Source organism: Salmo trutta, chromosome 17 (assembly GCF_901001165.1).
Source record: "Salmo trutta chromosome 17, fSalTru1.1, whole genome shotgun sequence".
Classification (NCBI taxonomy): Eukaryota; Metazoa; Chordata; class Actinopteri; order Salmoniformes; family Salmonidae; genus Salmo; species Salmo trutta.
This window is the reverse complement of record NC_042973.1, coordinates 2,121,896-2,147,177: the sequence shown is the minus strand read 5'-3', so window position 1 is coordinate 2,147,177 and position 25,282 is coordinate 2,121,896. Positions and strand designations below refer to the sequence as shown.

At 41.3% G+C, this 25,282-nt stretch overlaps 1 protein-coding gene across 6 annotated transcripts in view; it reads left to right on the top strand.

The window, feature by feature from the left end:
* The first annotated feature begins 9,458 nt into the window (after positions 1–9,458).
* Positions 9,459–25,282, top strand: part of tp63 (tumor protein p63) — a 73,478-nt gene continuing 57,654 nt past the window's right edge. For 4 of the 6 annotated variants that reach the window (XM_029695383.1, XM_029695380.1, XM_029695382.1 and 1 more), the window contains exon 1: positions 9,460–9,667. In XM_029695383.1, the coding sequence (XP_029551243.1) occupies positions 9,626–9,667 (42 nt within the window). In that variant the 5' untranslated portion in view covers positions 9,460–9,625. Of the gene's footprint in view, positions 9,668–25,282 lie in introns of all 6 variants that reach the window. The other 2 variants (XM_029695384.1, XM_029695385.1) reach the window with 1 other exon arrangement.

The window sequence follows — 25,282 nt, the reverse complement described above, 5'->3', positions numbered from 1 at the left end:
TACATTAGTTAATAGACCAATAAGAAAGAGAGTTCCAATACTCTCTCTGCCAATAACAGCTAGTTTTCAGTTTTCCCCTCTCCACTCAGACCACTCCCAGACAGTCCTCGCTAAATTATTTCTTGAGAAATTGCTCTTTGCTAAGAAGCTATTTGTTTTTTTTTCTAAAAAAATTTGTATGGAAAATTATCATAGTAAAGTACTTAATTGTTACCCAGAAATTATATTGAGGTAAAAACATCTTCATTGGACCTTTGACAATGATGAACCTTCTCTCCGTCCAAGAAATCCTAGGACCAGAAGAAGGAATGAAAAATACAGGGACCTCCCTAGCTGTCCTACTAGAGATTCTGGGTTCGAGTCCAGGCTGTGTCGCAGCCGGCCCGACCTCACTAATGTTCTTGTGGCTGAATTGGAAGCAAGTCCCCGCAGCAATGTTCCAACATCTAGTGGAAAGCCTTCCCAGAAGACTGGAGGCTGTTATAGCAGCAAAAGGGGGGGGACCAACTCCATATTAATACCCATGATTTTAGAATGAGCAGTTGTCCGCATACTTTTGATCATGTTGTATCTATCTCTCTCCATCTCTCTCGCTCTTTGAAAATGGATCTGCGGGCCTTTCATCCCTGCATTAGAGCGAGAGAATGTAAGGGGCACTAAGAAAGCCCCCATTGCCCCCATCTGTGATAAACTGCCTTCTTGAGCCCAATCTCATTTTGGTGGCCTCTGGTATATTCTAATGCCTTGATTCCATTAGAAATACACAACGAAATGATTGAATACTTTATTGAGTTTACCTCCCAGAATGGACAAATTTGATGTGGTATTGTGTGTAGAAAGACATGACTTTACAATTTAAATAACTGAACATATCGTCCAGGCCTATATGATCAGGACAATATTTATTTTATTTTAAGTAAAAGAACATTAAACTTTTTTTTAACATTTGTTCTGTTTTCTCATGAGTTTACAGCAAGATATGAATTGCCACAATGTTTTTTTCTTCAACTTATATAGTTTATTAAAACAGAAGAATTAAGTAAATAGCCCACATTATCTTGAAAAATAAATTAAACATTTTGAGAGAATTTTTGGACGTAGTTACCAGGACGTAGTTACCTGGACGTAGTTACCCGGACGTAGTTACCAGGACGTAGTTACCCGGACGTAGTTACCCGGTAGTTACCCGGACGTAGTTACCAGGACGTAGTTACCCGGTAGTTACCTGGACGTAGTTACCAGGACGTAGTTACCTGGACGTAGTTACCAGGACGTAGTTACCCGGTAGTTACCTGGACGTAGTTACCAGGACGTAGTTACCTGGATGTAGTTACCAGGACGTAGTTACCTGGACGTAGTTACCAGGACGTAGTTACCCGGTAGTTACCTGGACGTAGTTACCAGGACGTAGTTACCTGGATGTAGTTACCAGGACGTAGTTACCTGGACGTAGTTACCCGGACGTAGTTACCCGGTAGTTAACTGGACGTAGTTACCAGGACGTAGTTACCTGGACGTAGTTACCAGGACGTAGTTACCTGGACGTAGTTACCTGGACGTAGTTACCAGGACGTAGTTACCTGGACGTAGTTACCTGGACGTAGTTACCAGGACGTAGTTACCCGGTAGTTAGCTGGACGTAGTTACCAGGACGTAGTTACCTGGACGTATTTACCAGGACGTAGTTACCTGGACGTAGTTACCAGGACGTAGTTACCTGGACGTAGTTACCTGGACGTAGTTACCAGGACGTAGTTACCTGGACGTAGTTACCTGGACGTAGTTACCAGGACGTAGTTACCTGGACGTAGTTACCAGGACGTAGTTACCAGGACGTAGTTACCTGGACGTAGTTACCAGGACGTAGTTACCCGGACGTAGTTACCCGGACGTAGTTACCAGGACGTAGTTACCCGGATGTAGTTACCCGGTAGTTACCTTGACGTAGTTACCTGGACGTAGTTACCAGGACGTAGTTACCTGGACGTAGTTACCAGGACGTAGTTACCTGGACGTAGTTACCTGGACGTAGTTACCAGGACGTAGTTACCAGGACGTAGTTACCTGGACGTAGTTACCAGGACGTAGTTACCTGGACGTAGTTACCAGGACGTAGTTACCTGGACGTAGTTACCTGGACGTAGTTACCTGGACGAAGTTACCTGGACGTAGTTACCTGGACGTAGTTACCAGGATGTAGTTACCCTTTCATTCAAGTGCTCTAGCTAGCAGTCGGCTGTTGTTTATCAGAGTTTTTGTTGTCAGGTGATGGTAGAGTTTGCAAAACAAATACCCACTAGATTGATGAAAATAGTCATGATATCATTCTGCCAGGTGAGGATAGGCTACTTTTTGTACAGTAGTTCACATTTTAATTGAGAAGGTTTTTGGGAAAGCCTTCCCTCGTCCAGAAGACTGTTTAAGTTAGCATCCTCGCTAACAGGTACACAAAGTGGTAGACTCACGCACTGCACATATACAGACACATGGACTTTTTCTTGTTTCCTCTTCAGAAAGTTGCAGAAAACACAAATCACTGATGCATTCTTTTCATGTCTTTTATGATGAACATGAGCAGATTAATTAATTTTAAATACATTTTAGTTGATTCCCTACTAAGGTAAAAAAATATATATATTGTTGATTTCCGTTTTAATTCCCTGATTCCGTGAGGGCTCTAATTATCATATGTGACCAACCACCTTGATTCAGGTCCTAGGTAGCAAAATTAGATTTTTTTTTTTTTTTTTACATTGGACAAAAGTAGAGACTCAGAGCTAGAAAATGTTATATCATACACTACAGTTGAGGAACAATAATTCTGCTTTGAAAGTTGATAAACTTGTAACCCCACTTTTGAGAGAATGTGCCATGAATGTTTTGCTGGAGCCTACTGGAGAGCTCTCCTTTGTTTACACCCGTTCAGCGTCGTTCACACCCTCTCTTAAGCCTTAGCCCCACCCATCTCCTTAAAAGATTCACGTGTGTGTGTGTGTGTGTGTGGACCTGCTAAAAAGAGTAAGGTAGTTTTAGTAAACAACCAAAGATTAAGACTAAAATGGTGAAAGTAGTAGTAAAAAATATACTTCATCTAGTCCTTGTCCTATATCCTAATCTGACATTGGTACAGGTCGTATTGTTCTGGGGTGGCAGGGTAGCCTAGTGGTTAGAGCGTTGGGTTAGTAACCAGCAGGTAGCCTAGTGGTTAGAGCGTTGGGTTAGTAACCAGCAGGTAGCCTAGTGGTTAGAGCGTTGGGTTAGTAACCAAAAGTGTTGCAAGTTCAAATCCCCGAGTTGACAAGGTAAAAATCTGCCCTTGAACAGAAAACCAATTCTAGAAAACCACTGATGTTGGTTGACTAGGATGTTGAACACAGACAGCGTTTTAGATGTTGGTTGACTAGGATGTTGAACACAGACAGCGTTTAGATGTTGGTTGGCTAGGATGTTGAACACAGACAGCGTTTTAGATGTTGGTTGACTAGGATGTTGAACACAGACAGCGTTTTAGATGTTGGTTGACTAGGATGTTGAACACAGACAGCGTTTTAGATGTTGGTTGACTAGGATGTTGAACACAGACAACGTTTTAGATGTTGGTTGACTAGGATGTTGAACACAGACAGCGTTTTAGATGTTGGTTGACTAGGATGTTGAACACAGACAGCGTTTAGATGTTGGTTGACTAGGATGTTGAACACAGACAGCGTTTTAGATGTTGGTTGACTAGGATGTTGAACACAGACAGCGTTTAGATGTTGGTTGACTAGGATGTTGAACACAGACAGCGTTTTAGATGTTGGTTGACTAGGATGTTGAACACAGACAGCGTTTTAGATGTTGGTTGACTAGGATGTTGAACACAGACAACGTTCGATGTTGGTTGACTAGGATGTTGAACACAGACAGCGTTTAGATGTTGGTTGGCTAGGATGTTGAACACAGACAGCATTTAGATGTTGGTTGACTAGGATGTTGAACACAGACAGCGTTTTAGATGTTGGTTGGCTAGGATGTTGAACACAGACAGCGTTTTAGATGTTGGTTGACTAGGATGTTGAACACAGACAGCGTTTAGATGTTGGTTGACTAGGATGTTGAACACAGACAACGTTTTAGATGTTGGTTGACTAGGATGTTGAACACAGACAGCGTAAGACTTTGTCATAATCCTGAATGCAACTCATAAGAAACAGTATATTGATTTTAGCAGCTATGTTTATCATATATTCAGGTGGTCCAATAACTGTTAAATTGTTGCCATTGCTGCAAAAAGGTTATGTATATTTCTAGGGAAACACTGACGACCATCTGATTTGTTTTCCCTAATTTTGTCAACAGATGAATTTCCAGTAATAAATTCATTTCCTGTATCAAGAAATGCAGTCCGGCCCACTGCTAAAATGAGTAAGAAAACCAATTCTATGTAGTTGACTGAGCGTGACACCGACCCAATGAAAATAGCAGATGACTGGGCAGAAGAGGTGTTGCGGTGTGTAAAAGGATAGGCTCTCTCTCCCACCGCCTGCTGTCTTGTCCTGTCTGGTCTGTGTGGAAGGAAGCTCTCTCTCCCTCTGCACAGTGCAGCACTCTCACACCCTGACACATGATACAGGACTAATCTAGCAGATTTAAGGAGAAAAGGCTCTTAAAGGAAAAGGCTCTTGAAGGGGCAAACGGAGCAGCGCCCTCTTTTTGTCTTGAGTCTCAGTAAGAGATGAGTGTTATGACTGATTTATATGGTAGCTGTAGAGTAGTGTACTCCGTAGCCTATAGCTAATTCATTTAGCCTGTGGCTAACTCTCTGTTGTAAACAAGCTGTCTGTTTGGTGTTGGATTTCAGGCCTAGTTTACCTACTACCGTTTTAGAAGTAACTCAAAGCCTTAATCACCGATTGCTGAATAGTCAAGTGGGACACTTTAAAAAAAAATAATGTTTTGTTGTATTTGATCAATTCTACTTTCTAAACGTTACTCCAATAACCTATTTTGTCCTGCTGACAATAGTGTATTATAAAACAGTAGTCCCCCCGAAGGCTGGTCCTCTTTCAGGGATTTAACCACCTTTCACTGTGGCTCTGTGCTGTAATTTGTGAGGGTCAGGTTTAGGGCTCTACTCCCCCTCTTTTGTGTTGCTGTGTCACCTGAGGCGACACTCTAACCGTTGTCACCTTATCCTTTTATTGAACTAGGAGGGCTAATGTTAAAAGTCAATAGTTAAGACTCGTGCCCATTCTTCTCGTTTAGGACCGATTACAGAGATGATGTGTATATTGGCTAACCAGACTCACCTCGGCGTGTGTGTGTGTGTGTGTGTGTGTGTGTGTGTGTGTGTGTGTGTGTGTGTGTGTGTGTGTGTGTGACTTGTAAAAGTTACCTTTTGACTTAAAGGCCCTCTCTTTCATTTTGAACAAGAACTAAAACAACAGACCACAACTTGGTTTGCTATGAGGGGTGCGGTTGGAGAAATGGAACCAAAGACTGACAGTCACTCGGGCGCTATGCAGGACAGGTGCCATTACAGTTGATGGGAGCAGAGTGATATTTCACTCAGTCAAATCAAAATCAAATCAAATTTATTTATATAGCCCTTCGTACATCAGCTGATATCTCAAAGTGCTGTACAGAAACCCAGCCTAAAACCCCAAACAGCAAGCAATGCATGTGAAAGAAGCACGGTGGCTAGGAAAAACTCCCTAGGAAAAACTCCCTAGAAAGGCCAAAAACCTAGGAAGAAACCTAGAGAGGAACCAGGCTATGAGGGGTGGCCAGTCCTCTTCTGGCTGTGCCGGGTGGATACCTCAGTCAACATGATTACCTCTAAACTATAGACTATAGACTAATCATGTTTATTCTGTGAACTTTTCACTGATTGGCGTTGTTATTTTGTATTTTATTTGTTTTATTTGTCTTTGCTTATTTGAGCTGTTCTTGCCACAATATGATCTTGGTCTTTTAACAAATAGGGCTATCTTCTGTATACCACCCCTACCTTGTCACAACACAACTGATTGGCAAATAGTAAAAATAAAGAAAAATTCTGGAATGAGTAGGTGTCTCCAAAGTTGTGTGTGTAAACTCAGCAAAAAAAGAAACGTCCCTTTTTCAGGACCCTGTCTTTCAAATATAATTCGTAAAAATCCAAATAACTCCACAGATCTTCATTGTAAAGGGTTTAGACACTGTTTCCCATGCTTGTTCAATGAACCATAAACAATTAATGAACATGCACCTGTGGAACGGTCGTTAAGACACTAACAGCTTATAGACGGTAGGCAAATAAGGTCACAGTTATGAAAACATAGGACACTAAAGAGGCCTTTCTACTGACTCTGAAAAACACCAAGAGAAAGATGCCCAGGGTCTCTGTTCATTTGTGTGAATGTGCCTTAGGCATGCTGCAAGGAGGCATGAGGACTGCAGATGTGGCCAGGGAAATAAATTGCAATGTCCGTACTGTGAGACGCCTAAGACAGCGCTACAGGGAGACAGGACGGACAACTGATCGTCCTCGCAGTGGCAGACCACGTGTAACAACACCTGCACAGGATCAGTACATCCGAACATCACACCTGCGGGACAGGTACAGGATGGCAACAACAACTGCCCGAGTTACACCAGGAACACACAATCCCTCCATCAGTGCTCAGACTGTCCGCAATAGGCTGAGAGAGGCTGGACTGAGGGCTTGTAGGCCTGTTGTAAGGCAGGTCCTCGCCAGACATCACCGGCAACAATGTCGCGTATGGGTACAAACCCACCTTCGCTTGAACAGACAGGACTGGCAAAAAGTGCTCTTCACTGATGAGTTGCGGTTTTGTCTCACCAGGGGTGATGGTCGGATTCGGGTTTATCGTCGCTTTACACCGAGGTATCCAGAACCACAACAATAAGAGTTCCCTAACCTCTCCAACGTTTTGCCAATGTTGTCATAACATAATTCAAGTTGGTTTAGCTAGCTCAACTAATTACCAGCTTCAAAAGAGGTCAGGGCTTGAATGAGATGAGGTCATCGTACTGTGGCAGGGAGAGGAAGTGTGGGGGCCATCAGAATGGGGGGGCCAATTTTGGTTTAACGTGTCCCTCTGCTCTACAGCCAGTGCAGGCTGACTTGTAAGTCTGCAGCCCAAGGAGCCTGGGATTGGAACTCAAGATTCTTGGGTATTGGCCAGCTGGGCTATATCTACTAGACATTCTATTGGCTTGGCTCGGATCTAATATCTGTGCCATGGGATATCGTAAAAGTCTACATTTCACTCACCGGCGGACTAGTATGTCATAACCCAGTCTGAGAAGTGATAGCCTATCTTAATTTCCATCCCTGGCTGGGTGTGTAGTAGTCAGGGGGTCCTGGTAGGTCTGTGGCCCCTGGACATGGGGTCTGGGCTGGCTGGGGGTATAGTGGTCTTGGTAGGTCTGTGGCCCCTGGACATGGGGTCTGGGCTGGCTGGGTGTATAGTGGTCTTGGTAGGTCTGTGGCCCCTGGACATGGGGTCTGGGCTGGCTGGGGGTATAGTGGTCTTGGTAGGTCTGTGGCCCCTGGACATGGGGTCTGGGCTGGCTGGGTGTCGCTACTGATTGTAGACAATCAGCGACAGATGACTCAAGGGCACAGAGTAGTAAGGGTTCTGCTCCGTTTAGTGACAGCTTTGAAAGAGTTTAACTTTGGGCCAGAGGGTAAGAGTTTCCCCTTCTTGTCCTGCAGGAATAGAATTTACCCCACCTCCACCCCACTTACCCTGCACTGTCATCAACCACCTTTCCTTTAATACCTCCAGTGTCCCTGCTACCTGAAACAAAATGCCTGATTTCACAACACCTGTACACCAGTCATCCCTGATAGATACAAGCTGTCTACAGGGGTCTCATTGATGTCCCCGGCTGCTGTATTGATGTCCCCGGCTGCTGTATTGATGCCCCCGGCTGCTGTATTGATACCCCCAGCTGCTGTATTGATGTCCCCGGCTGCTATATTGATGTCCCCGGCTGCTGTATTGATGCCCCCGGCTGCTGTATTGAGGTCCCCGGCTGCTGTGTTGATGCCCCCGGCTGCTGTATTGATGCCCCCGGCTGCTGTATTGATGTCCCTGGCTGCTGTATTGATGCCCCCGGCTGCTGTATTGATGCCCCCGGCTGCTGTATTGATGCCCCCGGCTGCTGTATTGATGCCCCCGGCTGCTGTATTGATGCCCCCGGCTGCTGTATTGATGCCCCCGGCTGCTGTATTGATGCCCCCGGCTGCTGTACTGATGCCCGGCTGCTGGGTTTTGTTTGGGTTGATTCTTATGCTAACTAACACTGTACTTTTCCCAGCCACTCTAAAGCATCCAGAGATCCTGACTTTGTAGCCGTCTAGTGTGAGAGTACTTTGATTAACTCTGGAATTATATACTCTGGAATATTCTCATAGTAATTGCCCTGTGAAAATAGTCTGTTTTTGCCCTGTGAAAATAGTCTGTTTTTGCCCTGTGGAAATAGTCTGTTTTTGCCCTGTGGAAATAGTCTGTTTTTGCCCTGTGGAAATAGTCTGTTTTTGCCCTGTGGTCTACTAATACTTTAGTTTTTGTCTCTTAATTGATAACAGATTAAATTTTTCCTTTAAACGATTACAACTGCTCAAATATCTTTACTTTAAATGTAGTGGTATCTCTTCATGGGGGTCATGTAATAAGACAGACAGTCGTAATGTAGTGGATAATGTTATAATATAGCATTTCTGTGTATTTAGCCTATTCAATGTGCTGTTAAATTCTTGGTTTTATATTATTGGTTGTTATTTAGCTTCTACAGGCTACACTTCCAGCCAATACATCAGACGTGTTGTTTACCCTCTACAGGCTACACTTCCAGCCAATACATCAGACGTGTTGTTTAGCCTCTACAGGCTACACTTCCAGCCAATACATCAGACGTGTTGTTTAGCCTCTACAGGCTACACTTCCAGCCAATACATCAGACGTGTTGTTTAGCCTCTACAGGCTACACTTCCAGCCAATACATCAGACATGTTGTTTAGCCTCTATAGGCTACACTTCCAGCCAATACATCAGACGTGTTATTTAGCCTCTACAGGCTACACTTCCAGGTAACCGACAGCAGGTCAGTTCAGCATTCAGAGCCTTTTAAGGACATTAGAACGTAGTACTCTATGTGGATATTCAAAGCTATATGTGTTGACACATTGTCCTGTAGAACATAGCAGTGAGTTGTCAGAAAGCAGGTTGTATTTAACTCTACTGGTTGTATTGATGTTGACGATATAAGAAGGGAATTTACTGAGTGAACTGTATATGTTTGACACTGTGTATCGCTGCAGAGTCGTCTTAGGGAGAGACACAAGGAGAACCTGAGAGCTTCTCCGGGAGATGGGTGTGGACTTAACCACCCTAGGTATTGGACAGGTACCTCCTCAGACCCCTCCTCCTCCTTACCCCCCCACACCTCCTGGTATATATCTCCCTCCCATAGATTCCTATAGAGACTCTCTGCTTGTCCTGTCCTGTTGTCATCTATAGTCCTCTGCCTGCCACTCGTTCATTCAGACTGAGACAGGGACCAGAGGTGTAGATTCATCCTGGAGCCAGTGGAGCAAACAGCAGCAGCACTGCTCAACCTCAGCGCCAACATGTTGTATCTGGAGACAGGGACGCCCACGTCGTACAGCGAGGTAAGGCCCAGGGAGGAGGCTCCTACTGGGGCATCAGGGACCACTAACACCCTCTTGGCTCCATGGAGCTCTGATGGTAGTGGGGACAGATGGAATATTTGATGTCAGGCCTCAAACTGAAATACCTAATAGGATTGTTACTGCTGCTTTTAATATTTTATATTTCACCCCATGAAATCAGTTTGATATGTTTTGGGCTCTGAGTTTATTGGCGGATTAGGGTTTAGTGGCGGTATAGAGCTTTCATTTAACAAAGGAATATGTTTTAGTAGTTAAAAACAAAAAGTGGTCATTTTAAATCTGTCTGTGGCACTCGCAAACAAACAGAGAAAGATGTTTTGGCGGCAGATTCCTCTTTGTTTGCCTTTCGATTTAGTGGCGTTGTGTGTGTGTGTGTGTGTGTGTGTGCAGGGGAATGTAAACACCTGGAGTGTTTGTTGAATAGAGGAAAAGGTGCTATATGAAATGGCTGCTCTGCTCCGCTACCCTGTCCTGTTGAGATGTGGAATAGATAGTTGTAATTATAATAGTTCTATTTCCATTAGTTCCTGTTCCAATAGTTCTAATTATAATAGTTATATTTCTATTAGTTCTAGTTCCAATAGTTCTAATTATAATAGTTATATTTCCAATAGTTCTAATTATAATAGTTATATTTCCAATAGTTCTAATTATAATAGTTATATTTCCATTAGTTCCTGTTCCAATAGTTCTAATTATAATAGTTATATTTCTATTAGTTCTAGTTCCATTAGTTCTAATTATAATAGTTATATTTCCAATAGTTCTAATTATAATAGTTATATTTCCATTAGTTCTAATTATAATAGTTCCTGTTCCAATAGTTCTAATTATAATAGTTATATTTCCAATAGTTCCTGTTCCAATAGTTCTAATTATAATAGTTATATTTCTATTAGTTCTAGTTCCAATAGTTCTAATTATAATAGTTCCTGTTCCAATAGTTCTAATTATAATAGTTATATTTCTATTAGTTCTAGTTCCAATAGTTCTAATTATAATAGTTATATTTCCATTAGTTCTAATTATAATAGTTCCTGTTCCAATATTTCTAATTATAATAGTTCCTGTTCCAATAGTTCTAATTATAATAGTTATATTTCCAATAGTTCTAATTATAATAGTTATATTTCCATTAGTTCCTGTTCCAATAGTTCTAATTATAATAGTTATATTTCCAATAGTTCTAATTATAATAGTTCTAATTATAATAGTTCTAATTATAATAGTTCTAGATCCAATAGTTCTAATTATAATAGTTCTAGATCCAATAGTTCTAATTATAATAGTTCTAGATCCAATAGTTCTAATTATATTAGTTCTAGATCCAATAGTTCTAATTATAATAGTTCTAATTATAATAGTTCTAGTTCCAATAGTTCTAATTATAATAGTTCTAGATGCAATAGTTCTAATTATAATAGTTCTAGATCCAAAAGTTCTAATTATAATAGTTCTAATTATAATAGTTCTAGTTCCAATAGTTCTAATTATAATAGTTCTAGATCCAATAGTTCTAATTATAATAGTTCTAGATCCAATAGTTCTAATTATAATAGTTCCTGTTCCAATAGTTCTAATTATAATAGTTATATTTCCAATAGTTCTAATTATAATAGTTATATTTCCATTAGTTCCTGTTCCAATAGTTCTAATTATAATAGTTATATTTCCAATAGTTCTAATTATAATAGTTCTAATTATAATAGTTCTAATTATAATAGTTCTAGATCCAATAGTTCTAATTATAATAGTTCTAGATCCAATAGTTCTAATTATAATAGTTCTAGATCCAATACTTCTAATTATAATAGTTCTAATTATATTAGTTCTAGATCCAATAGTTCTAATTATAATAGTTCTAATTATAATAGTTCTAGTTCCAATAGTTCTAATTATAATAGTTCTAGATCCAATAGTTCTAATTATAATAGTTCTAGATCCAATAGTTCTAATTATAATAGTTCTAATTATAATAGTTCTAGTTCCAATAGTTCTAATTATAATAGTTCTAGATCCAATAGTTCTAATTATAATAGTTCTAGATCCAATAGTTTTAATTATAATAGTTCTAATTATAATAGTTCTAATTATAATAGTTCTAGATCCAATAGTTCTAATTATAATAGTTCTAGATCCAATAGTTCTAATTATAATAGTTCTAATTATAATAGTTCTAGTTCCAATAGTTCTAATTATAATAGTTCTAGATCCAATAGTTCTAATTATAATAGTTCTAGATCCAATAGTTCTAATTATAATAGTTCTAGATCCAATAGTTCTAATTATAATAGTTCTAATTATATTAGTTCTAGATTCAATAGTTCTAATTATATTAGTTCCAGTTCCCATAGTTCTAATTATAATAGTTCTAGTTATAATAGTTCTAATTATAATAGTTCTAGTTCCAATAGTTCTAATTATAATAGTTCTAGTTATAATAGTTCTAGTTATAATAGTTCTAATTATATTAGTTCTAGATCCAATAGTTCTAATTATAATAGTTCTAATTATAATAGTTCTAGTTCCAATAGTTCTAATTATAATAGTTCTAATTATAATAGTTCTAGATCCAATAGTTCTAATTATAATAGTTCTAGTTATAATAGTTCTAGTTATAATAGTTCTAATTATATTAGTTCTAGATCCAATAGTTCTAATTATAATAGTTCTAATTATAATAGTTCTAATTATAATAGTTCTAATTATAATAGTTCTAGTTCCAATAGTTCTAATTATAATAGTTCTAGTTATAATAGTTCTAGTTATAATAGTTCTAGTTATAATAGTTCTAATTATAATAGTTATTGTTATAATAGTTCTAATTATATTAGTTCTAGATCCAATAGTTCTAATTATAATAGTTCTAATTATAATAGTTCTAGTTCCAATAGTTCTAATTATAATAGTTCTAGTTCCAATAGTTCTAATTATAATAGTTCTAGATCCAATAGTTCTAATTTTTAATAGTTCTAGTTCCAATAGTTCTAATTATAATAGTTCTACATCCAATAGTTCTAATTATAATAGTTCTAGATCCAATAGTTCTAATTATAATAGTTCTAGTTCCAATAGTTCTAATTATAATAGTTCTAGTTCCATTTGTTCTAGTTACATCAGTGTTTTCACCTTCATCTGACAACACTGTGAATGTTCAGTAATTATGCCATGGATAGTATTGCTTTTCTGGGATTTTAGACTGATTTTGATTACCTGCTGAATTGTAAAAACACAGAACAGAATCAAAATTGATATAATGTCTGATTTATCTCCCCAAATGATCCTGTAACTTTGTGGGAATTGGTATTGTGTAGAGGCCTCGTTCTGGCTTTGATAAAGATTACTCCTGTGATTCCATTTCCAGACAGAAGATAAAATGGTGGTTGATGGGTGGATCTGGAGACCTGAGCTGTGATTTGATGAGCCTTGCTCTTTTCACGTTGTTTAGGAACAGGAAAATGTACATTTTATATGGAAACAATATAGCCTGGAATAATGTGCCATAGTTCAGGTAGTTGAATGATATCAGGTACAGAATGTGAAATATTTGTGACGTTATGAAGCTAGATTGATACATTCTAAACTTATTTGGGGTTATTCAAAATGGAGCCTCTATAATTGACTGGAAACAGAAATATGGGGTGGTAAAAGCTGTTTTGGCGGTTTGAATTACAGGTGTGAAATAAGGGTCTCTTCTAAAATTACCATCTGGAAATGCATAAAAAGATGATTGTTCTTCGAGACAGAAGTGACACAGTAGAAAGTTCTGTTACTTTTGAAAACAACAGATAATGGTGGCGACGACTGGTCACTGTCATTATATTCACTAAGGCTTTTTGTTTATTTAATGTCCTGTTCTATTTCTAGATCATTTGTGTCAAATATCACTTTACTTTCAACAAGTAAAGTTATTTCTGTAGTGGCAGGGATTTAGTAGTCCTGAATATCTATATTTCTGGAATTTATAGTTTCTCATATTTTTTTGCAAATTGTTATCTTGATATTTTTGTAATATGCTTGTTTTTGGGGGGGGAGAGGGGGAGATTAACACTTCTGAACTGTGTTAATGTCATTAAAAACAGAAAGAATCCTATTTTTTTGTTGTTCCATTAGGTTATCTGTTAAAACTGCAGTCTCCTGGTGTTAATCTGCTACTGTCCACCTCTTCTAGGATGTCTGTTAGAGCTAAACGGCCCTGTCTGGTCGTTCTCCTAAAACCCACCGTTCATAATGTTCAGGTGGGGAGTCTGTCTACCTGTTACTGGACGGCTCTACACTGCTGGTATAGGACTGGTGTCATACCCTGATGAAGACAGCTTCGCTGTCGAAACGTTGGTTATTACATTTTTGCATCTGAGCTCTTAGAGTGTGAGGCTTTCCTTTATTTTCTAGTGTTCTGCTCCGCTAGCCAGCACCTCGCCTTTATAGGTGTGCGTTTCTTTTCTCTAGATAGGACTGGCGTCAAACACACAGTTATTCCTGAGTGGACGGCCGTAGATACAGGATTTACCTGAGACCTCTCAACCCCCTTCCTGGGGGTTTTAATCTGGGGACAGGTAACCCAACGGCCCACAGGTTTGGTTTGTAATTCTCTCACGGTCACAGATTTATTCTGAAAAGATAGTTGGAGGGAGAAAAAAAAAATTTGAATTTAAAAAAAAATTGTAAAGAGATTTTGTTTTTTTATTTATTTAAATTGTTTAAGAATGAACCATCATGCATATTCTGTTTTTAAACAGGTGATAAGTGGGGGACTTTTCTTGTGAAGTCATAAGTAAAAAACTAGTTGGTATCGAACGTGCCATCTCCGTAAGGATCGCTGATGGTTGATTTATAAGGTGGGCAGATTACAGGTGTGGCAGGGCAACTCTTTTTTTAAAGTTTACTGAGCGGTGTTCTCTCTGTCCACCTATATCCCTTCTGGCTGTGTCCCAAAGGCCCCCTGTTACCTACATAGTGCACTAATTCTGCCATTTAGGATGCAGTCTCTGGGTAGAGTATCAGGTTCCTTCCTCTTATCTTTCCAGGGAGCCTCCAGGGCCAGGCGCCGCTGTTTTAGACCCCCGCTCGTAATTGCTTTAACGGTGTGTTGTTGTAGATACGATCACCTGCTCTGCCTACCCCAGCAGGTATACAGTGCTGCTTGAATGTTTGTGAACCCTACAGGTCTGGTCATTATTTTTGCTATAAAATATTTAAAAAAAAATAAAAATCCTTATCTAAACCCCAATTTGTAATAAAGACATTCCAAGTAAATGACAGAAAAATAAAAAATATATTTGTATTGTTTATTTAACAAAAGTGGTTTATTTAACAGAAACTCAGATTTGATGTTTGCAGAAATATGTGAACTCCTTTCGTCAATAGCTTGTGGCACCTCCATTAGCAGTGAATAACTTGGAGTAAACGTCTCCTATAGCCAGTAATCAGTCTATGACATCTGTTTCTGACCACTCCTTTACAGAACTTAGCCAATTGAGTGAGGTTTGAGGAGTATCTGGCATGAACTTCCCGCTTCAGGTTCCTGCCACAGCGTCTCGATTGGATTTAGGTCAGGACTTTGACCAATCCCCCAAAAAAACAAATATTATTTCTCCTGAGCCATTCTTTTGGTAGATTTGATTGAATGCTTTGGGTCGTTGTCTTGATGAACGACCCATTTTCGGGCCCAGCTTTAACTCCTTGACTGATGGCATGATGTTCTGTTCCAGAATTCATGGTTCCCTTAATGAGGTGGAGTCGTCCAGGTCCAGAGGGGGGAAAGCAGCCCCAGATCTTCACATTCCTCACCACCGTGCTGGATTGTTGGGATAAGGTTATTTTGGTGGTAGGCAGTGTTGAGTTTTCGTCAAACATAGCGATGTTGATTGTGACCAAAAAGGTCAATTTTAGCCTCATCGGTCCATAGAATAGACTTCCAGAAACCTTTTAAAGGTTTGTCCAGGTGGTCTGCAGCAAAGTTAAGATGAGCAGTTTGGTTCTTTTTTTGACAGCAGAGGCTTCTTCCTAGCAACCCTCCCATGAATGGCATTACCCAAGATGCAGCAAGGAGGTCTGTAAATCTCGAGATGTTTGGGTTGGCTTTTACCTGATTTATTATTGTTCTTGTGGCTCTTGGGGATATTTTGGATGAGCGTCCACTTCTAGGCCAAGTTGCTGTCATGTTAAAGACTCTCCATTTGTAAATGCTTTATCCTCACAGTGGACTGATGGAGCTGAAATCTTTTTGGAAATTATTTTCTATCCTTCCCCAAACCGATGTCCTCTGAGATCTCCTTTCCTCTCGGTATGATGTGCTTTCCGTTCACCTGGATGGGTTAACACCAAAGTGATCCTGGTTTCTTATCTCTCTTATCAATCCTACCCAAACTCTTTCCTAACCATCCCACGTTTTGATTGGTTCATTTGGTACCCACTTATTGACTCATCTGATTCTACTTACTTACTTGATTTAACCAATGCAACTTGGGGTTCACTTATTTTGGCACTCATTTCCTTTTTAATGTTGTTTTTCCACTACACCCATGATTTCATCTACACCAAAGTATGGTATTGGTAAATATAAACCTTTTATGTCAGATCCAAAAGACTGGTTCTGATTTAAATGAAGTTTTCATGGTAAAAAAAAATCTGTAATTGCACAAGGGCCCATACTTTCAAGCAGCACTGTATAGGAGGTGTAGATAACCCTCCACCTTGTTAGAGCTGTTAATGCCCACACCCTGAACACCACTCACCCACACCCATCAGACTGACCCAGGGACCACCCACACCCTACAGACTGACCCAGGGATCACCCACACCCTTCAGACTGACCCAGGGATCACCCACACCCATCAGACTGAGCCAGGGATCACCTCCACCCATCAGACTGACCCAGGGATCACCCACACCCTACAGACTGACCCAGGGATCACCCACACCCTACAGACTGACCCAGGGATCACCCACACCCTTCAGACTGACCCAGGGATCACCCACACCCTACAGACTGACCCAGGGATCACCCACACCCTTCAGACTGACCCAGGGATCACCTCCACCCTTCAGACTGACCCAGGGACCACCCACACCCATCAGACTGACCCAGGGATCACCCTCACCCTGTTAGCTATTGCAAGGAGTAGGGGTCTGAATACTGACCTCCCCTGTCTCTGTACTTTCTCCTGTTGGTGAAGATTTAGTAACAATAGAATAAAGCAGTGTCACTTTCACCAGAGAGGAAAAGTTACCAGTAAAAGTAAGCCTGATTTTTTGGTTATCATGTCAAGTAATGAATTGGACTACTGTATCTCAGATGGATCTGATTTGGTTCCAACCCTTACCCTAAATTGCCATGTGCGTCGTAAGGGACAGACCAAGGCCCAGCGGGTATAGTGATCATCTTCTATCTTTATTTCGAGAGAACACTCAAAACAAAATAAACGAACGACCAAACAGTTCCGAAAGGCACACAGGCTATACAGAAAACAACCACCCACAAACCCAAAGGAAAAAAAGGGCTGCCTAAGTATGGCCTCCAATCAGAGACAACGAAAGACACCTGCCTCTAATTGGAAACCATACTCGGCCACACATAGAAAACGAACATAGAAAATGAAAACTAGAACAAATCCCCACTAAATAAACCAACCCCCAAAACACACCAAAACAACACCCCCCCCCCCCCCCCCTGCCACGCCCTGACCATACTACAATGACCAATGGCCCCTTTTACTGGTCAGGACATAAATAGCCCATATAAAATCATATGGTTCCAAAACTATGACAACTGATTCATGGAGCGAGTGGTACTAAATATAAGACTTATTTTTAAACTGTCAAATCCAAAGAATTTCAATGCTCATACAGATGTAAGATCTTAATTTGACCCAGAGTTTCACAGCAGGAAAATAATCCTGCAGCACACAGGAAATGTGAATTATTGTGAGGATTATAATTCATGGACATTTTTTTAAAATATATATATATAGGGGTTGATACATTTTTAGTCAGGGTAAATCAAGTCTGACATTTTTTTATTTATTTTTTAAAGTTAGCATTTCCTGCATCGACAGGGTGGTCAAGCTAAGATCCAGCATATAGGTGTCTAGTATGTGCCAAACCAAATAGTCACGATGATACAACATTCACTATGAATACCAGCAGTAATGATGCTAACCTATTGAGTGAGAGCTACTGCTGTTTGCATTAGAAGAATCCCCGACATGTGTGTGTCCGCATAATCACATCATTGGAATCCTCCCGTGGAATCGACAGGCTATCACTCTTGAAGGTCAATAGTCTAGGGTAGCAAGCACTCTGGCCTAGTCCACTACTTTTAAAGACAGCCCTATTGGTCCCGGTCGAAAGTAGTGCACTACATAGGGAATAGGGTACCAATTTTGGACATTATCTAGTTTTCCCACCGGGCTTAGATTCTGAAATGCTTACTCCAGAATCTCCCCGCCTGCCTTTCAGACAAAGAAATACTCAGAGACCTGGAACAGAACAGACTGCCTTCCATTTCAGCAGCAACTTTTCACCAGCTTTATTAAAAGCTGTTGAGGACATCAAGGCCTTTTTTGATTTTAGTGTAGGTACGTCCCAAATGACACTCTTATTTCCTATGTAGGGTGCCATATGGGTGCCACTGATGGTCAAAATAAGTTGACTGTAAAGGGAATAGGGTACATTGTGTTTCTGCCTGACCTCCGCCCCGTGGGATGGGCCTCAGAGGGCTAGGAGGAGCAGGGCTGTAAACAGAAGGATGTTTAAAGGTGGAATCAGACCTGGTTTTAAAGGGAAGAGGCCTGAATATCTCTCTTTTTAAAGGTTGATGGCTTCCACTTCCACTCAGTTAAACATTCAAGCTGACTGTAGGCGGTTCCCTTGTTTTAAAATTGGAATCCATATTTCCTTTTTGTCTTCATTGTTTATGTCCTAATCTGTTCATTTTTCATTCATGATGTTTTCATTCTTTCCTGGAGTGTAATACAAGGTGGGTACTTTTGAAGTGGAACCTCTTAGGCCGTAGTCCTGGTATAAAGTGGAACCTCTTAGGCCGTAGTCCTGGTATGAAGTGGAACCTCTTAGGCCGTAGTCCTGGTATGAAGTGGAACCTCTTAGGCCGTAGTCCTGGTATAAAGTGGAACCTCTTAGGCCATAGTTCCAGGATATACACTAGTCCCTAATATCTGGTGGACAGACTATGTAAACATAAATGGTAGCGTAGATCTGTCCTGATTACAACGAGGTGTGTGAGATAACCAGCAGCATTAGTTTCAATGGTTCGGATAGATCACGGTTTCTCAGGGATTTAGTGTCTTTTGGAAGGGGGAGGGGACATTTGGCCCATAGACTTGCCTGTAACTTGCAAAGAGAAACCTTGGATCCTCATTCCATCTCTTGCTCTTAAATTAACACCTATCAACCCAGAACTTAATCAAGCATATGACCAATTACGCAAGACTAGTTCTGGGTTACCCGGGATTAATGAGTCCCTAGCTGATGTCGTTAGCATAAGAAGCTTATCTTAGACCAGTGATCTGATCCTAACCAGGCTAGCCTTTAGCATGAGGCTAATCTAGCCAAGTGATCTGATCCTAACCAGGCTAGCCTTTAGCATGAGGCTAATCTAGCCAAGTGATCTGATCCTAACCAGGCTAGCCTTTAGCATGAGGCTAATCTAGCCAAGTGATCTGATCCTAACCAGGCTAGCCTTTAGCATGAGGCTAATCTAGCCAAGTGATCTGATCCTAACCAGGCTAGCCTTTAGCATGAGGCTAATCTAGCCAAGTGATCTGATCCTAACCAGGCTAGCCTTTAGCATGAGGCTAATCTAGCCAAGTGATCTGATCCTAACCAGGCTAGCCTTCACCCAGTATGATTCCCAAATGGCACCCTATTCTCTAAATAGTCCACTACTTTGGCCAGAGTCCTATGGGCACCTTATTCCTTTATATAGTGCATTACTTGGACCCTGGTCAACAGTAGTTGACTACTTGGACCATGGTCAATAGCAGTGCACTATATAGGGAATAGGGTGCCATTTGGGCTGTACAGCCAGTCAGGGATCAGGCACAAAGGAGCCATCAGATTCAGCAGTCATCTCAGTATAAAGCGGCTTCATTATTATCTAATTGCCCCTTTGTGAAGTATTGTGAAGGCGTGTGTATCGTTGTGAAGGAGTGTGTATCGTTGTGAAGGAGTGTGTATCGTTGTGAAGGAGTGTGTATCGTTGTGAAGAAGTGTGTATCATTGTGAAGGAGTGTGTATCATTGTGAAGGAGTGTGTATCATTGTGAAGGAGTGTGTATCATTGTGAAGGAGTGTGTATCGTTGTGAAGGCGTGTGTATCATTGTGAAGGCGTGTGTATCATTGTGAAGGAGTGTGTATCATTGTGAAGGAGTGTGTATCGTTGTGAAGGCGTGTGTATCATTGTGAAGGAGTGTGTATCGTTGTGAAGGAGTGTGTATCATTGTGAAGGAGTGTGTATTGTTGTGAAGGCGTGTGTATCATTGTGAAGGCGTGTGTATCATTGTGAAGGAGTGTGTATCGTTGTGAAGGAGTGTGTATCGTTGTGAAGGAGTGTGTATCGTTGTGAAGGACTGTGTATCGTTGTGAAGGCGTGTGTATCATTGTGAAGGCTTGTGAAGGAGTGTGTATCATTGTGAAGGCTTGTGAAGGAGTGTGTATCATTGTGAAGGAGTGTGTATCGTTGTGAAGGCTTGTGAAGGAGTGTGTATCATTGTGAAGGAGTGTGTATTGTTGTGAAGGCGTGTGTATCATTGTGAAGGCGTGTGTATCATTGTGAAGGAGTGTGTATCGTTGTGAAGGAGTGTGTATCGTTGTGAAGGAGTATGTATCGTTGTGAAGGAGTGTGTATCGTTGTGAAGGCTTGTGAAGGAGTGTGTATCATTGTGAAGGAGTGTGTATCGTTGTGAAGGAGCGTGTATCGTTGTGAAGGAGTGTGTATCGTTGTGAAGGAGTGTGTATCGTTGTGAAGGAGTGTGTATCGTTGTGAAGGCTTGTGAAGGAGTGTGTGTCGTTGTGAAGGAGTGTGTATCATTGTGAAGGCGTGTGTATCATTGTGAAGGAGTGTGTATCATTGTGAAGGCGTGTGTATCGTTGTGAAGGAGTGTGTATCGTTGTGAAGGAGTGTGTATCATTGTGAAGGCTTGTGAAGGAGTGTGTATCATTGTGAAGGAGTGTGTATCATTGTGAAGGAGTGTGTATCATTGTGAAGGAGTGTGTATCATTGTGAAGGAGTGTGTATCGTTGTGAAGGAGTGTGTATCGTTGTGAAGGAGTGTGTATCGTTGTGAATGAGTGTGTATCGTTGTGAAGGAGTGTGTATCGTTGTGAAGGCTTGTGAAGGAGTGTGTGTCGTTGTGAAGGAGTGTGTATCATTGTGAAGGCGTGTGTATCATTGTGAAGGAGTGTGTATCATTGTGAATGCGTGTGTATCGTTGTGAAGGAGTGTGTATCGTTGTGAAGGAGTGTGTATCATTGTGAAGGAGTTTGTATCATTGTGAAGGAGTGTGTATCATTGTGAAGGAGTGAGAGAACCTCCTACTGTATTACATTTACATCATTTAGCAGACGCTCTGGAGTTTATGCTTTCTCCAGTACGGAGATATCTTCCCGTGTGTGTGTGTGTGTGTGTGTGTGTGTGTTCCCTTCACAATACACTTGTCTCCTAACACCTGTCCTGTCTAACCCAGGACATTGTTCCACTAGACAGGCTCTTCAAAGACCCAGTGTCGTTGTTTCCAGGGGATTGAGTAGACTAGTGACACACAGACCCAAAGCATCTCCCCTGAGGCTGTTTCTGTGTTATGTTGAGGTTGGCTTCCCTCAGGTGCTGTTTCTGTGTTATGTTGAGGTTGGCTTCCTTCAGGTGCTGTTTCTGTGTTATGTTGAGGTTGGCTTCCCTCAGGTGCTGTTTCTGTGTTATGTTGAGGTTGGCTTCCCTGAGGTGCTGTTTCTGTGTTATGTTGAGGTTGGCTTCCCTCAGGTGCTGTTTCTGTGTTATGTTGAGGTTGGCTTCCTTCAGGTGCTGTTTCTGTGTTATGTTGAGGTTGGCTTCCCTCAGGTGCTGTTTCTGTGTGTCGTGTGTGTGTGTGTGTGTGTGTGTCGTGTCTGTGTGTCGTGTGTGTGTGTCGTGTGTGTGTGTCGTGTGTGTGTGTGTGTGTGTGTGTCGTGTGTGTGTGTGTGTGTGTGTGTGTGTGTGTGTGTGTGTGTCGTGTCTGTGTGTCGTGTGTGTGTGTGTGTGTGTGTATGTGTGTGTGTGTGTCGTGTGTGTGTGTCATGTGTGTGTGTGTGTGTGTGTGTGTGTGTGTGTGTGTGTGTGTGTGTGTGTGTGTGTGTGTCGTGTGTGTCGTGTGTGTGTGTGTGTGTGTGTGTGTGTGTGTGTGTGTGTGTGTGTGTGTGTGTGTGTGTGTGTGTCGTGTGTGTGTGTGTGTCTGTGTGTGTGTGTGTGTCGTGTGTGTGTGTGTGTATGTGTGTGTGTGTGTGTGTGTGTGTGTGTGTGTGTGTGTGTGTGTCGTGTGTGTGTGTGTGTGTGTGTCGTGTGTGTCGTGTGTGTGTGTGTGTGTGTGTGTGTGTGTCGTGTGTGTGTGTGTGTGTCGTGTGTGTGTGTGTCACCTGGCACACAGCAAGCAGCACCTGGTGATGTGAGTGGGAGGGTGTGAGCTGGACAGCTGTGTGCGACGGGGACCGTGCAGCCTGAAATAAACAAGGGGCCCTTGACTGCCTGTCTGTCCTGCAGAGATTAATGGGTGTCTAAAGAGACACCTCGGCATGGAATGTGCAGTTTATAAATGGAGTGGATTGAAGGAGCAGAATGGATAGAGATGGAAGGGAGGGAGGGAGGGAGGGAGGGAGGGAGGGGGGGAGGCAAGGAGGAAGGAGGAAGGAGGGAGGGAAGGAAGGAGCAGAGTGGATAGAGATGGAAGGAGGGAGGGAGGGAGGGAGGGAGGGAGGGAGGGAGGGAGGGAGGGAGAGGCAAGGAGGAAGGAGGAGGGAGGGAGGGAGACGTGGCGCAGAGTGGATAGAGCTGGGAGGGGAGAGGGAGGGAAGGAGGAAAGGGGGGGGAGAGGCAAGGAGGAAGGAGGAAGGAGGGAGGGAAGGAAGGATTGGGAAGGAGGGAGACGTGGAGCAGAGTGGATAGAGCTGGAAGGGGAGAGGGAGGGAAGGAGGGAAGGGGGGGAGAGGCAAGGAGGAAGGAGGGAGGGAAGGAAGGAGAGGGAGGGAGGGAGACGTGGAGCAGAGTGGATAGAGCTGGGAGGGGAGAGGGAGGAGCTGGCTGAGGTCCAGGGAGGGAATAAGCATTCTCCCTCCTCTCAACAGGTGGCCATTTTGATTGTCATACTACTCCTGCTGTGTGAACCCTGTCACCTCAGTCTCTAGATGTTGGCTCTCTTATACAGTAGTAGCTACAGTGAACCGTTTACTTGTACTGGCAGATAGTGTCTATTTTTGTGTATGGAAAGTCTATAAATCTAAATTTAACAACATAATAATAGACTTCAAATACCGGTAAGTAAACAGATCTGAGTCTGATCAACAAGCTGACTGTAGAATAGGTTGGGAAATCTCACCTCAGCGAGCTGGGAAGCTGCTTCTCCAGTACTGTGACAGTGATATTATTGTTAAACTAAATTACTGGGAAAGAGCCATTGATCTGAGGAGGCTGATCAAATCAGATTTTGTCACATGTGCCGAATACAACAGGTGTAGGTAGACCTCAAAGTGAAATACTGAATACAACAGGTGTAGTAGACCTCACCGTGAAATACTGAATACAACAGGTGTAGTAGACCTCACCGTGAAATACTGAATACAACAGGTGTAGTAGACCTTACAGTGAAATGCTGAATACAACAGGTGTAGTAGACCTCACCGTGAAATACTGAATACAACAGGTGTAGTAGACCTCACCGTGAAATACTGAATACAACAGGTGTAGTAGACCTTACAGTGAAATGCTGAATACAACAGGTGTAGTAGACCTTACAGTGAAATGCTGAATACAACAGGTGTAGTAGACCTCACAGTGAAATGCTGAATACAACAGGTGTAGTAGACCTCACAGTGAAATGCTGAATACAACAGGTGTAGTAGACCTTACCGTGAAATACTGAATACAACAGGTGTAGTAGACCTCACAGTGAAATGCTGAATACAACAGGTGTAGTAGACCTCACAGTGAATTGCTGAATATAACAGGTGTAGTAGACCTCACAGTGAAATACTGAATACAACAGGTGTAGTAGACCTTACAGTGAAATGCTGAATACAACAGGTGTAGTAGACCTTACAGTGAAATGCTGAATACAACAGGTGTAGTAGACCTTACAGTGAAATGCTGAATACCATCCCTTTACCAACAATGCAGTTCATGATATAATTTAGAAAATATTTACTAAATAAAGTAAGAAATATAATAAAATGTAAAACTATAAAATAATAACGATGCTATATACAGGGGGGTACCAATTCACTGTGGGGGGGGGGTACAGGTTTGTCGGTTGACATGGAGAGTGTGACCTATCAGAATGGAAATGGAGCACAAGGACTGATGCTTCATTAAACCGGATTAATGAATCAGGAACTCTGTTACTTTCTGTTTACTGGACACATTGATGGAGACACTAAGGCCAGTGTTTCTAATCTACATTATATTGGTATTCATTATTTATTACCTTTGTATTATGTCTGTGTTTATTTTCTTTTTATTTTAGTACAGGGAAGGTGAAACCCCTGGCTATTGGCCGAAACACATTGGTTTTACTTTTTTATTTTTTTTAACAGAACCATTTTTTAAATAACTTTTTAAATCACTCCAGGAGTTGCTGAATTTCCTCTTGGCTTTAGTGTTTCTACAGCAGGGTGTCGGAGAGAGAAGGACGGTACAATTCTCATTTTTGTTCTCGGAGCTGAAAAGTTTATAGAGTAAAACCAACGTCTCAGCCGCTCATATTACTGATAAGAAACAATAAGAACATTCAGTAAACAAGCTTGTTTTTATGATCTGAAGATTATAATCTTGACTTCTTCCAGACGCTCTGTTGACCTACAGGAAGGAAGCGCTCTCTCAGTGGAGGACTGAGCTTCCTTACAACAAAAAACACATGGTTTTCAAACAAGTCTGGGAAAGAAATCACATGACAAATTTCAGGTTAAAATATATATATATATATAATCTCAGACACTTGGTTTTCAGACATTTTATTTCTCATATGCTTCGTAAAAAAATAGGCTAACAGTGAAATGTTTACTTATGGGCCGTTTCACATGAATTTTTGATGTGAACAAATCATGTTTACAGTGAGGGTTCAAATACTTATTTCCCTCTTTAAAATACAAATCAATTTATAACATTTTTGACATGCGTTTTTTCTGGATTTTTTGTTGTTGTTATTCTGTCTCTCACTGTTCAAATAAACCTACCATTAAAATTATAGACTGATCATTTCTTTGTCAGTGGGCAAACGTACAAAATCAGCAGGGGATCAAATACTTTTTTCCCCTCGCTGTAAAATGGCATGTGGGAAAAATAGACAGGAATCAGACACGTCGCTTCTGGACATGTTTCACATGTGGTTTCCCA